We start from the raw sequence: 14,296 nt of genomic DNA, 5'->3' as shown, positions 1-14,296 counted from the left end.
GAGGCTTCAGAACTTTGTCAGGGATCAATAACAAAGACCAAGCAACACATACTCAGCAAAAAAATTGGAAAGAAGCATTGATAAACGGCAGGATACAAATGTAGGTCCTCCTTTCAGATTTTAACTTCTATTAAACATATGACAAGCTATGCAGTCTTCTCATTTATGCACAGCCTTGTTTTGGTCTATTCCATAAAATTATATATTACACAATGCAGGTTGTAGTTCAAAAAATTAAGAAAAAGTTCAAGGGGTAACATTACCTTAGCAAAGGATTTTATTTTCCAATTTCTTCTCGCAAACCTAAAGGGCAAATCTACATCTTTAGAGGTGAGACACCTGGATGTGACACAACATGCAGATCCACCTCACCTCTTTCTCAGTCGCCAGCAAATTTTCTTCATGCCTCCCAATTGGGATTCTGCTAGCCTACATTCCTCTCTTCAAGGTTGGCGGTGATGGCAAATTAAATTACTTGTCCTGTTTTGCAGTGCTGGCGCCAGGTCAACAGCATATCTATCGGCTAAAATGATGAGCGCAGGATTCTGGAGACTGATGCATTTGTCCTGACCTGTTGGTGTCATGTTTGCAAAGCAGGTAGCAGCAAGGAAAGAAGCTGAAATCAGAAGCAGCGTCTTAAATTCTGCCTCTCTAATCACCTGGAAAAAAAAAGAGAGATAAAAAATCAATGTGTCTCTCCTTTCAGATGTGCAACTTTATACTTTTATCTTTTGGGCTTACCCTGCTGATGGAAAACGTGTCATGTGCTTGCACTTGGAGAGAAGCTTGACTGCATTAGATGTAATTGTATTAACCTCTCAGTACAGCACACACCACCTGCTGGAGATTTAAGATATGACATAGGATGAAAAATACACTTTTTTTTTTACAAACACATTTTTCATGTACGTCTTGAGGATTGCTCTTTGTGCTGCAAAAAAAAAAAAAAATATTGCATTTGATTTCTGACTATGTTAAGCAAACTTAGCTGGGTTTTCATTTCTTCGGCCACAATGCTTATCTGTCTGAATGTAGGCTGCCTGAATGTCAACAGCAGCATTTGGAGTTTATCTATGATTTGCAGAGAGGGCTGCAATCGGTGGACAAACATCTTACACAGTACTCTGTGGAATGGGAGGAACTTGTAGTGTGTTAGGTGCTGTTCAACACAACACAAATAAACAAGCAACTTGATATTATGATTCTTTTGGCAGTCGAATGGGTGAGCAAGAGTTCTGTTTATAGTCACAACATAAGTCCAAAATGTTGAAGATATCACTGTGGCATAAACTGCACCACTAAATTTCATATACAGACATCGTTTTTATTATGACAAAAGATCCCTATATTTGTCTAGTTGTGTAATTTACCTAACAACTAGAGTTTAAATTGTGGTTTTATGCAAATACGTTTGATAACCTTGAAAGGCTGCTGTCGACATCGCGTTACTAAAGGCTTTAGATATACAGTATGTTTCAATTTTATTATTCATTGGTCTCTCACGGGGTCACCTCCACATATGCGGAGAATGAAAGGCAGCAGTCTCAGCTGGCCGTGAGCAGAAGATTTCAGCCAAGCAGATCTGTGAAAAAGTGATTTTCTGCTTGATATTAGATAAAAATACAGACATGAGGCTGGAACTACTGGACACTAGAGTGCAGCAGAGGAACTAACAAACAATGGCAGATAGGCTTAAAAAATGTGAATATAAAAGCATTTTTATTGTTTTCAAGAGTTGGGATAACTGTGTTGGTCTGAAAGTATTGAGAGTAAAAAGTATATTTAGGAGGAATTTCAGACATGGTGGATTGTCCTGCAAACAGTCCTGTGCAGACAGTGCCCACTGAATTATTTAGACCAGGGGTTCTTAACCAAGTATGACCTGTGAATACCAGGTTTTCCAGGTATCAAACAACAAGACTCTGACTTCTTAGTTTCTTGTGGTAGATGATAAATGCAAACCGAAAAAATGGAAAGAAAATCTTATTTATTGCTCAATGGAAAAAAGATGTTTAATCTTGTGGTATAATTTCACAAATATGCTGAAAAAACAAACAAAAAAATAGTCCTCAGAAGCTTACATTACAGATTGGAGAGTCAAGTGTTCTCACCAAATTTAAAATTCAATATGGTGGCCTTCCATAATAAAGATGAAATTAGATTAAATTATTTTTTGGCGAACAGCATCTTGTTAAATCTTTCATTTATATTGTGCTATCTACTTCAGTGAGTGTGCTGCACTGTCAGAAAGTGCAAATGTGTTTAATTTGCATGTGTTGATATAAGTGGCTATTCTTTTCAGGAATTTCCTTTCATGGTTTTTACAAAGTCAATACACTTTGCATGCAGTATATTGACTTAGCTTTTCCACTTAAAGTAGAAAAGTAAACTCTATGTGACTTTTGATGCTTACTAGCTCTATGTTAAAGTAAAACCAAGCTTCATTTGAGAAACATGAAAGTCAGAGAAAGAGTTACTAATGGTAGAGTCAGGGATTTAAATAATGGCTTGTCGGAGAATGGGTATGTATTAGCCTATTTTCAACTATCTTATGGACTGCAACAGAATGTGTTGTGATAGCAACATACTTGCCATGAGTGTATTAATGAATTTGAACATACACGTTACTTCTGTCAGTCATTTCCTTCCATAGTTTCATAGTCAATACTGTGTTTTAATAGTCTGTTTGTTTTTAACATGTACTTGGTTAATTGAGTCTGAAGCATCTTGATGGATCTGAATGATTTTATAAATAAAGACTAAAAAAACTCGATGTTAATTAGCTACTTGTAGCTTATAGCCAAATAAAAATAATGATTTATATCCAGCAGACTACGTTAAAACGACAAAATGGAGCATTTCTATGGTCACGCTACTTCTGAATAAATTGAGTTTTACTGTAAACCAGGAAAAGGTTAAATACTTACAAGAATAAACCTCAGAAACTAAGTGGGAGCGGGAGTCGTTCAAACTACTAGTCAACCTGTGGCACGCACCTGTCGTTGTTGTGACTCTACAACTCTCGCGAGATTTCCGGATTGCGCAGTGGAGAAGACTATTCACTTCGGCCGCCATCACCGCATACAAGCTAAAACATTAGCCGAAACATTCTGAGGAAAGCGACTGACAACAGTGTAACGAACGCAGATACTGACCGCATTCCCATAAGGGAGGCCATTAAGCGTCCTTTTTTCTGTCCGGGTGCAGAAAGCAGACTAGCAGCTGCCTTTCATGTAGTCTTTAAGTCAACTTAGTAACGAAGTCGCTTTAAGTAATCATGTCCAACCTCAAAGGCGGCACCAAGAAGGACACCAAGATGAGGATACGAGCCTTTCCTGTGAGTATTATTAGACGGACACTGCTTTTAAAACTAGGGCGTTGGAAATGAAAGATCTCTGTGTTTGTAGCTGCCAGCTAACTAGCATCTCAAACGAAAAAATAGACGTCATTGTCAGGGGGAAACTACAACTGCCTGAACAAATCATCTGAGGCACAGAGGCTTTAATTATTTTGGTTCAGGAGCATTATTTTCGTTATCGGTTTGAAAATATTACCGTTTATTTGTCACGAGCTAATGCTAGCATGTGTGAGGAAACTTCAAATAAAAGCTCGTTAGTAGCAGGCCTGTTAGCTGGCATGACGTTTGCCAAGTTTCTGTCAGTCTGTCAACCAGTATCATTACGTTATAATAACCGCTCTCGCTTCCGAGGACTGTGTGCATAAGTGTTTAACTCATGTGAGTGAATTCATTTGAGACCTAGTGGTTCTTTATTGAGAATGAAACATGAATGTGCCTGTCTAACCTAAGTTCTGAGGTTGAGATAAAAATTAGAACTGTGTAGATAAAAAATGAACGTATGTCAAAATAAACGATTTAATCTGAACGAGTCTTAAAACAAATTTTCAATGATGCATGGTCCCTGTCCCTGTATGGAGCCTAAAAGTTGATACAGGGATTTCGTTTGAAAGGTTGTATTTCTGGGATAATTTATGTCCCCCAATTTCCATTGAAACCTTTAAAATAAATAAAAAAGTTGGGATCTAAAATCACATAAATTGTTTCTAGATTTTTCAACGTGTTCAGCAAATAATCTCTGAGTGATCCACCCTTTCAGTGATAAATGTTTGTTTATTGTATATGACCTAATTTTACCCAAAAGTTATGCTTCATTGTTGAGAATATTATATTACTCTTTTAGATTATAAAGTAGTCTCCCTAGAAACAAGCAGAGAAACAGTTTGCAGAAATTATATTTTATTATTCCTTAAAAATCAAGGGATAAGTTATTTTCTATATCCTTGTTGTTGTTGTTTATGTGTTATAATGATTTTTTTTGTAGTACCAGTGGCCTTGACAATGATCAAACAGGGAATGGGCAAAAAGGAAAAGGGGGAAGATAAGCTCCTGAGGTCAGGAATCGAACCCAGGATGGTGTTAGGAACTATCGCTTCTTAGTATATGTGAGGTCTGTTCTACCTCTGCACCATGTGGGCTAATTAAGCCGGTCTCTGCATACCAAATCAGTTTGTTTGTATGAATTTCTGTCAATACGAAACAAAACAACTCAGCATAAGATGTCAGTTTTGATCTACATGCTAGGACTTTGCTTTGTAGTGTAACATGAAGAATAAGGTGTCATAGCTAAGTTTAACTCAATGGGGCATACTTATATTTTTTATATAATACTGCAGGAATAGTTGACATGCTTCTGACATGAAAGGATTTCTTGCTTTGCACAGAAATGCACCATAAAATGGATGAGAAAAGGAGACAAAAAACAGGAGACAACAGTTACAGTTGAAGTGTACACTGGCATTTTATGTAAGAATAATTGCTCATTTAATTACACCAACTTGACTTAGAGAAGACAATTAGACAAGGAAGTGCATGTAATTACAATACATCTAAAGCAACACTAGGACATATGTTTAATGTAACGTATTTGAAAATTGTTTCGTCTTTTGAAATTGTATTGAAAGAATAAACTCTCATCTTGCTAAGCTCATACGATTTACCAATATAGATCAGTTGACGTTTCCAAACCACAACTTTTCATTATTTTTTGTGTCCCGCAGATGACGATGGATGAGAAGTATGTAAATAACATCTGGGACCTTCTGAAAAATGCCATCCAGGAGATTCAGAGGAAGAACAACAGCGGGCTGAGCTTTGAGGAGCTTTACAGGAACGCCTACACCATGGTGCTCCACAAGCACGGCGAGAAGCTCTACACAGGCCTAAGGGAAGTGGTCACAGAGCACCTTATCAACAAAGTAAGATGCTGCTTTTCTCTTCAACAAAGTCATCAAGATTCTAAAAATGTAATCTGCACTGGTCCCACCGTAGATAAATTGGCTTGACGTGACTTGGTTTGGTTGTTTGTGTTGTTTTTAGGTACGGGAAGATGTTCTAAACTCCTTAAACAATAACTTTCTGCAAACACTGAACCAGGCTTGGAATGACCATCAAACTGCCATGGTTATGATCAGAGACATCCTCATGTACATGGTAGGAACTCTGTTCTGAAATTATTTGTGGACTAAAACAATGAGGCTTTGTTTGCATGTTTGTTTAATCGGAATACTAGCAGGACCATTTACATTACCTTTGCCAACAGCGAGAACAAAATGTGTCTGTGTGTGGTTGTGCTCGAGTGATTGATCCCTTGAGATTAGCTCAAGTGTAGGCTAAAACAATAGCCCAGTCAGTATGGAGATCACAGCGCTCTACTGGGGTCCTTTTGCTTCACACTTTTCTGGGTTTTTGACTGGCAGCGGGCCGACTGTTGTTTAACTTGATATCAAAAATAATTTTGTGCTCATAATTCCAAACCTGCCTGAAGATAAACATAAATCAATCCTCTGAAAGATTACATCATCTTCAAAGAAACGGTACACACCTTGATTGAGTTGTTTAGAGGATTGTTTAAGACCAGACTCGCTGTGATCAGTCTTGGGTTTCCTTAAAAAACTCCTATGTAAGAGATTATCAGTGAAACCAAAACTGCTATGTAAAACACTCATTAAAACCATAAAGTTTGGTATTTATTGTCTGAAGCCTGACAACTAAGCCCATGGATCATAAGGTTGTTGCAATGCAAAAACACAAACTCTTACTGTGTATTTTTGGTCAGGTTTCTTGGGCAAATATATTGGTATTCTTAAAATAAGACAAAACTAACTTACAAGTAACTTTTCAATAAGATATACAGTAGGGCTGTAGTGCTACAATAATCTCACAATACAATACACAATATTCTGCTCATGATACAATATATTTTGCGGTATTCATCAAACGATACAATTCAATACACTTTTGCGATTTTTTTGAAAGATTTTAGAGGACAGAGTGATTTTGGTGACATTTTGTGACTGTTATAGAGTTGGACTGAACTAATTTAACTAAAAACTGATTAAAAGCACCAACTACACAATACCTGGCTCTGGTTGGACATGGACACAGACTTAAAGTCGACAGCTGGACAAAATGAATCAAAGAAGTGGTGAGAAAACATGTTTCTTTTAATTGAAACAGTACAAACTGTAGCTTACATGCATTTGTAAAGTAAATAAAGTGCACCAAGTACCCTGCTCTAAATAGTTTGATACCTTTTTAACCTTGACACTTAACATCTGAAGGAATCACTAAACCTGGTGACCTAGTCACTCTCCCGGCGAAGCAAGCAGTGAGTGAGCAGGGTGACAGTTGGATGTTACGATACTTGCAGATGAATATCGATTTTTTTCTAGGAAGGAAAATATCGATATATATTGCAAAAATCGATATTATTACGCAGCTCTAATATACAGACTTGTTTTAAGTAAATAATTCTTATTATTGATGGCGATGTACTTGCTCCATTGACAGAAAAGACATTTTTCCCACATTATAAGTTTATTTATCTGAGTAAATGTTTTGTTTCTTTATTTAGACCGTGCGTCTTTGGTCTATTTTGTAAAACCAACTCACTTTTGCTTTTATTTCTCTGTTGATGTCAAAAGATAAATTGAACCTACTTGTTTGTCTTTCACCAAATGTATGTCTTACCAATACTTGAGCTTAAATATTACGTATACATGATTTTCCTTCTCGGATTACATAAAGCCTAATTTTCACATGAAATTGAAATGCAGCTTAAATATTAGTGATATGATGGTAATCTGCAGCTTATGACCTGAGATCATGTGGATTTTTTTACAGTGCCAAGAATCTGATTCAAAGCATCTCTTAAACCTTGGTAAATGTTTCAAAGACCAGTTGGTTACGATTAGTCCTATTTTTTCCACTTCACCAATAAACAGTGTCCTCATGGTGGGATAACTATCTCATACACTTAAAAATATACATCAAATATACGCATTTATAGTCCGTTCTAATAAAATAAAAAAAATCAATCTGCAGAGAATAAATAAATGACACATGAAATATAGTTTTCTACCAAATATTGCATTGAAGCAGCCTCTTGTCGTTCACGTGGATATTACGATGATTGCGATTTGATACATTGTGCAGGTCAATTCAAATTGATAGTCTAACTATTAACATGCTTTTAGTTTCTTTGAAGGGAAAATCTACTGGGAAAAAAATTCATCATCCAGAAGAAAAAAAGTTATAGAAGAATTAATAATGTTCTGTTATTCTCTAGACTAAACAAAGCATTTATCAGAAATACTATTGAGGAATACATTTTGAGTCTCATGTTGAGATAATTGTACTGGCTGAAACATTGCTGGTAGCTGCATGTGACAGTTTGTATCATGCTGTCGTTTCATTTTTAACAAGTGATTAACACTTAAAGTTGGCAGTCAAGGAAGTAAAGTAGATTTCCAACTAGATGTCAACAAAGAACACAAAGCATTAGGCGTGCTTAATAAACTTCCTCCAACATTTTTCCCTGCTGCAATTTTCAGTTTCTTCAAAACCAAAAAGACATGCGCTCATCAGGAACTCAAACAGGAAAATGATAATGACTCATTTCAGTTGTATTAAGACAGGTAGTTCCTCTGGTCTTGCATTACAATATGGCAAACTGTAATTGGAGTTTAGCCAGTGCTGAAACATAACAGGTTTCAAGATTAAAGATCAAAACACTACTTGCTTAACAGTCTCTCAAAGGTAAATTAAAGAAAATAATATTGCATTAATGGCTTCTTTAAGCTATTAAAGATTTGGAACATTCATATACTTGTTTTGGTTCAAATAAACCCTGAACTACAGAAAATGTTACACATTCATGTGTACACAGCAGTATATTTGTATTTTAGGTCATTTAGGTCATTTTAGGCAAATTTTGTTTGCATTTATTTTGTTTTGGTGCAAAGATTATGAAGTAAGTAAGTGCTGCAGCTGACTAAAACACCAGAACTCCCTTGCATCTCATACACACACACACACACACACACACACACACACACACACACACACACACACACACACACACACACACACACACACACACACACAAAGTGTTAGCATAAAAGCATTAAAAAAATACATCAGTACAAAATCCTACTCATTCTCTGAGATCCCTCACATGTTAGGTTAAGGGGAAGAAAACAACACTCAAGCTTCCATAATAAAATAATCAGACTTTCCACAAGCAAAATAAATGAGCTGAATGTTTTGGGACTAAACATTAAAGGTCATTTGGTCTGGTTGGACCAGATTAACCCTGCCTTAAAGATAGAAGAAGAAGAAAGGCGATAGATGAATAGTGCCTGATATACGGGAATCTATGAGCTACTGACTGACAAGGACTCTGTTTTCTTTTCTTTTATCAATTGTCATATTCTGAGATGACAACGCTAGGGTTCATTGAGCTCCAATAATTTATTTTTAAAAGAATACAGTGGGGAATATGTGCTACAATACAAGCTAAAACGTAACATTAAAATTGAGCAAAGTCATTGTCTCTCTTTGTTTTCTAACTCTCTTTTAGGATAGGGTTTATGTTCAGCAAAACAACGTGGAGAATGTATACAACCTCGGCCTAATCATATTCAGGGACCAGGTGGTACGCTACGGCTGCATTCGGGACCACCTACGACAGACGCTGCTGGACATGATTGCGCGGGAAAGAAAGGGGGAAGTCGTAGACAGGTAAGCTCCTGTGTTCCTTCACCGGACGCACAGCCAGATGTCTCGAATGAATCAGCAAGTCTGATGTAACTCGAGGTTTGTGTTTGTTTCCTTCCCGCCATCATCTGCAGGGGCGCCATCAGAAACGCCTGCCAGATGCTGATGATTCTCGGCCTGGATGGCAGATCTGTGTACGAGGAGGACTTCGAATGCCCCTTCTTAGACATGTCAGCTGAATTCTTCCAGGTGAGTTTGCTCTTGGTGCCTTTGTGCACTCGCTTGTCGTGTCTGCAGTAAAACAGCCCCATTAATTTTTAAACTTTTCAGATGGAGAGCCAAAAGTTCCTGGCAGAAAACAGTGCTAGCGTCTACATAAAGAAGGTCGAGGCGAGGATCAATGAAGAGATTGAGCGAGTTATGCACTGCTTAGACAAGTCAACCGAAGAGCCAATCGTTAAGGTAGTGGAGAGGGAGCTTATTTCAAAACATATGAAAACTATTGTGGAGATGGAGAATTCCGGCTTGGTGCACATGCTCAAGAATGGAAAGACGGAAGGTAAATATGTTGTTTTGTCGGTTTTGTTTTGATTGAATTCTTGATATCCTTTGTTTAATTATTATAATTTTTTTGCTTCATGTTTCGCTCTCAGATCTGGCTTGCATGTACAAGCTATTCAGTCGAGTACCAAATGGCCTGAAAACGATGTGCGAGTGCATGAGCTCGTACCTGAGGGAACAGGGCAAAGCTCTGGTGTCGGAAGAGGGAGAGGGCAAGAACCCTGTTGATTACATTCAGGTACGCTGACAGAACTGTCACAAAACTCCTTAGAAATTTAAAGACTTCATCTCAACATTATAAGAGAAACACGCTGTATTAGAGATGTCATTTTGTGTTTATCGCTTTCTCCACAGGGTCTGCTAGACTTGAAAACGCGATTTGATCATTTCCTCCTCGAGTCTTTCAGCAGTGACAGACTCTTTAAGCAAACCATCGCTGGAGACTTTGAGTATTTTCTTAACCTCAACTCGCGCTCACCAGAGTACCTGTCACTGTTCATAGACGATAAGCTCAAGAAGGGAGTAAAAGGGGTATGTGACTTTACAATAAAAACTCATTTTTATTTATTTATTTTTTTTTTTTTTATGAGGTATCCCAGTATTTACATTTTGTTTGATCTTTATTTTGATCAGCTGACAGAACAGGAGGTGGAGTCTATTCTCGACAAGGCCATGGTGTTGTTCAGGTTTATGCAGGAGAAGGACGTTTTTGAAAGATACTACAAGCAGCATCTGGGCCGTCGGCTTCTCAGCAACAAGAGTGTCTCAGATGACTCGGAGAAGAACATGATCTCTAAGCTGAAGGTGAAAGATTTGTGAGGTGTACAGGTCCTGCTCAGTAAACCCGGTTTATTTTAGTAATTCCATTCAGAAATTAGAAACTCGAGGTGATACATTTCAGGTATTTCGTTGTTTTTTGTTTTGTAATTTTGATGACTATGTCTAACAACTCAAAGAAATTCTCATTAATGATGCTCGTATATCAAAAAATGACAAACACTCAGGAGGAAGGTTTTCCTAAACGTAAGCTTGTAATAAACATTTGTCGTATTTGTGGTTGAGTTAGCCATCTTTACTTTTTTGTATTTGATAAGCCAATATTATGTCATGTTATGTTAAAAATCCATATTTGTAATGGCTGGGAATACTTCGATAACCAGAGAAACAGAATGTTCTTTTTTTTTTTATTCGCTCTAAGCCATAATAATCAGAATTAAAACAAAGGACTCTTAAAACGTATCGCTCTGTTTTATGATTATTGCGTAGGTTTTAAACTTTTTTGTATTGATTTTATCAAAATGAACTTTTTGATCATTTTCTAATATGCTAATGTGCACTTGTATCTGTATCTTTTAGGATCATATTCATGCTCTACATCAAATCCACCTCCACCTTTTTTTTATTTTATTTACTCTACATGTTTGTTTGCAGTCGTAGCTCATTGTTCTCCCCATCTCTCCCTTGCAGACAGAATGTGGCTGTCAGTTCACCTCTAAACTGGAAGGAATGTTCAGAGACATGAGCATCTCAAACAGTACTATGGATGAGTTCAGGCAATACATCCAGAGCATATCGGTAAGACATTAAAAACACAACGCCCACACTTAAAGTATGCGTTTTTATTCAAAACCAGTGTGGGAAATTCTTGCACGGTCACTAGGCTATGTGGTTCTCATTTTATTACATTTAAAAAAATATATATATATGAATCCTAAATACACCTAAAGATCATTGTTAAGGAATCTGAGAGGTTTTATGCATCAATTTCAGGCTTCTTTAAGTGGTGTAGACCTAACAGTAAGGGTCCTTACCACGGGTTACTGGCCTACACAGTCTGCAACACCCAAGTGCACCATCCCTCCTGCTCCTAGAGATGCATATGAAGTCTTCAGAAGGTAAGATATTCAGCAAGGTGAGAATGGTATTACTGCGCAGCTTCTAATGAGAATGCTGCCTGTCTGTATCGACCAGGTTTTACCTTGCTAAGCACAGTGGAAGGCAGCTCACACTACAACATCACATGGGTGGAGCAGATCTAAATGCAACCTTTTATGGAGCTATCAAAAAGGTACCAGCTTTGGTCCAACTATTGAAATCCTAAGCAATTTTAAGGGTCGAGTCGTGGATACTGGATTTAGATTCATGTTTTTATTTCAGTTGTCATCTTTTCCCGTTTCCTCTGCAGGAGGATGGTTCGGAGGTTGGTGTCGGTGGAGCACAGGTAACAGGTTCTAACACCCGGAAGCACATCTTGCAGGTCTCCACCTTCCAGATGACCATCCTCATGCTCTTCAACAACAGGGAAAAGTGCACTTTTGAGGTGAGAATGCTGCGCTCCATCTTTTCTGTTTCTAGACACAAATTAGGCATAACATTATGACCACCTGTCTCGGATAGAGAAGAGCTTCGTTTTACAGGAGCGAGTCGGGGTCAAGATGTGCTCCCTGGCTTATCTTTGTGCTTTGTGCTGTGCACAACAAATGACAGTCCATTGTTTTCTTTCACTTTCTGTCAAAGCCGTTTGACCTTATTATGGATGTGAACAATAATTGCTCTTCAATTTTATCCTACAGAGGCCAGCATTCACTAGTTGTGAGCATGAAAATATTTTTAGTGCACGTTTCACTGAATTACCGGTTTTGTTTTGTTTTTTCTGTCTCTACTCTTGTGTTCTGATCACTGCTTATATATAAACAATGTAATCTGGTAATACAATAATTACAAAGGCCAAATAGTTATCTGCCTCTCTCTCTGCTTTCAAGTCTTCAACTTTAATGGTTGATTAACTTCCTGCTACATACACAAAAGCCTATTTCTGTGTTTGGATCTGTTAGATATTAACAATTTTGACATGAATGAATGTTTGCAATCTTATAGAAATGTACGTGTTCCTGAATAGGACAAACCTTTAGTCCACAGGTCTTTTCTTAATTATTAGTCGTCACCTTTGTCCTCTTCTGCAGGAGATCCAGCAGGAGACAGACATCCCAGAGAGAGAGCTGGTGCGGGCGTTGCAGTCATTAGCCTGTGGAAAACCTACACAAAGAGTTCTAACAAAAGAGCCAAAGTCTAAAGAGATTGAAAATGGCCATGTGTTTACAGTCAATGATCAGTTTACCTCCAAGCTGCACAGAGTCAAAATCCAGACAGGTGGGTTGAATGGCTGCATGTCTATTTTTGTTTTCCTTTTCTTTTTTGTGAACTGGGTTCTTGCTGAGACAATTTGCACAATTTCCTCATTTATGCCACTTTGTTTCCCATTTTAACCTATTTTTATAGACTTCCTTCCCCATTTAGCTCAGAATATAAACACTCCAAAAGTTGTTTGATTTCTTACACAAGATCTGTTTAACAAATTGTAAATGGGGTTGGGATTTTTCCATTTCTTTTTGAGTTACCTTTTTTTTTTTTAGTTTCTTCTGTTAACCTTTTGTCTTTACCTGGCACCTACCTTACTAGTTGCTGCTAAACAAGGAGAATCGGATCCTGAAAGAAAGGAGACACGACAGAAAGTCGACGACGACAGGAAGCATGAGATCGAGGCAGCCATCGTCCGTATCATGAAGTCGAGGAAGAAGATGCAGCACAACGTCCTGGTAGCAGAGGTGAGGGCCACACAGATTTTTGATTTTTTTCCCCTTTTGACCTGAAAGCCACCGGTATTGTTGTTCCATTTGAAATGCTATGTAATAATACTTGTGATGTAGGGTTCTTTGAAGGTGGAGCACTCATTATTTGACCTTCATCAGTACATCGTGAGGACAAAGAGAGAGGAGTCCTTGTCTTACTGTAACTCAAAACAGTCAGAGATTAGCCTGGCTAATCTAGTAAAACTCCTGCTTCTATCTTATCAATGACCTTTACTATTCAGCATCTCCACAATGTCATTAAAAATACAATTTTAATGAGCAGTCTTTAACCTTGAGCCAAACATTTTTGCCTCTTTGCGTCTTCAGGTGACCCAGCAGCTCCGAGCACGGTTCCTTCCCAGTCCTGTGGTAATCAAAAAGCGCATTGAAGGACTGATAGAAAGAGAATACTTGGCACGGACGCCAGAGGATCGCAAAGTGTACACCTACGTGGCGTAGGAGATGAATGCTGGGGAGTAAAGATTGGAATGTTTTCTGTGGACTGTTGTTGCGTATGGACTGTAAGTTTCTTTTTACAGACATCGACTGGAACCCTGATTCATCAACTTGTGCAAAAAAAACAAAACAAAAACAAACAAAAAAACCCACAATAAACCCTCGTACATGGGACGTAAAAACTTGGAATAGACAAAAAAAGAAAATCCATCAGATGTTCTAGATGACTCTTGAAATCGGGCTCGGTCTTCCTATTCCCACTGAGTTTTTACATGGATGGATCCAGCTTCAAGATTTTCACTGTTTTACCCTGGTAGAGTTCATAACTTGCAAAGAATCCCGTGGGAAAATGTGAATGCACCACATTATTATTATTATTTTTTTGTGTTTCAGTACTGTATAAAGCTAATAAAATTATTAAAAACAGCAGAAGTGGATTGTTACAAAATAAAAATTAGGATTCTTTGTTATGGAATTGCTTTGCTCATCTTCTATATTAGGCTCTATTCAGATATAAAATGCTGTTTTACTCTTGAACTTACAAATAATTTAGGTATTTTGGACATATAATTAT

At 37.6% G+C, this 14,296-nt stretch overlaps 1 protein-coding gene across 1 annotated transcript; it reads left to right on the top strand.

Moving 5' to 3' along the window:
* Window positions 1-3,040: 3,040 nt before the first annotated feature.
* Window positions 3,041-14,148, top strand: LOC106931448 (cullin-3-like). The gene is made up of 16 exons (XM_015009585.2): window positions 3,041-3,337; window positions 5,077-5,274; window positions 5,396-5,509; window positions 8,940-9,100; window positions 9,211-9,325; window positions 9,407-9,635; window positions 9,730-9,875; window positions 9,992-10,168; window positions 10,271-10,441; window positions 11,105-11,212; window positions 11,408-11,532; window positions 11,609-11,705; window positions 11,823-11,957; window positions 12,601-12,787; window positions 13,097-13,242; window positions 13,594-14,148. The coding sequence occupies exons 1-16, from the start codon at window positions 3,278-3,280 to the stop codon at window positions 13,723-13,725; spliced, it is 2,301 nt and encodes a 766-aa protein (XP_014865071.1). The 5' UTR covers window positions 3,041-3,277; the 3' UTR covers window positions 13,726-14,148.
* Window positions 14,149-14,296: the final 148 nt, after the last annotated feature.

The sequence above is a fragment of the Poecilia mexicana genome, unplaced genomic scaffold (assembly GCF_051168715.1).
Source record: "Poecilia mexicana isolate PSO_F unplaced genomic scaffold, ASM5116871v1 scaffold_17, whole genome shotgun sequence".
NCBI lineage: Eukaryota > Metazoa > Chordata > Actinopteri > Cyprinodontiformes > Poeciliidae > Poecilia > Poecilia mexicana.
This window is presented reverse-complemented; position numbering and strand designations above follow the sequence as displayed.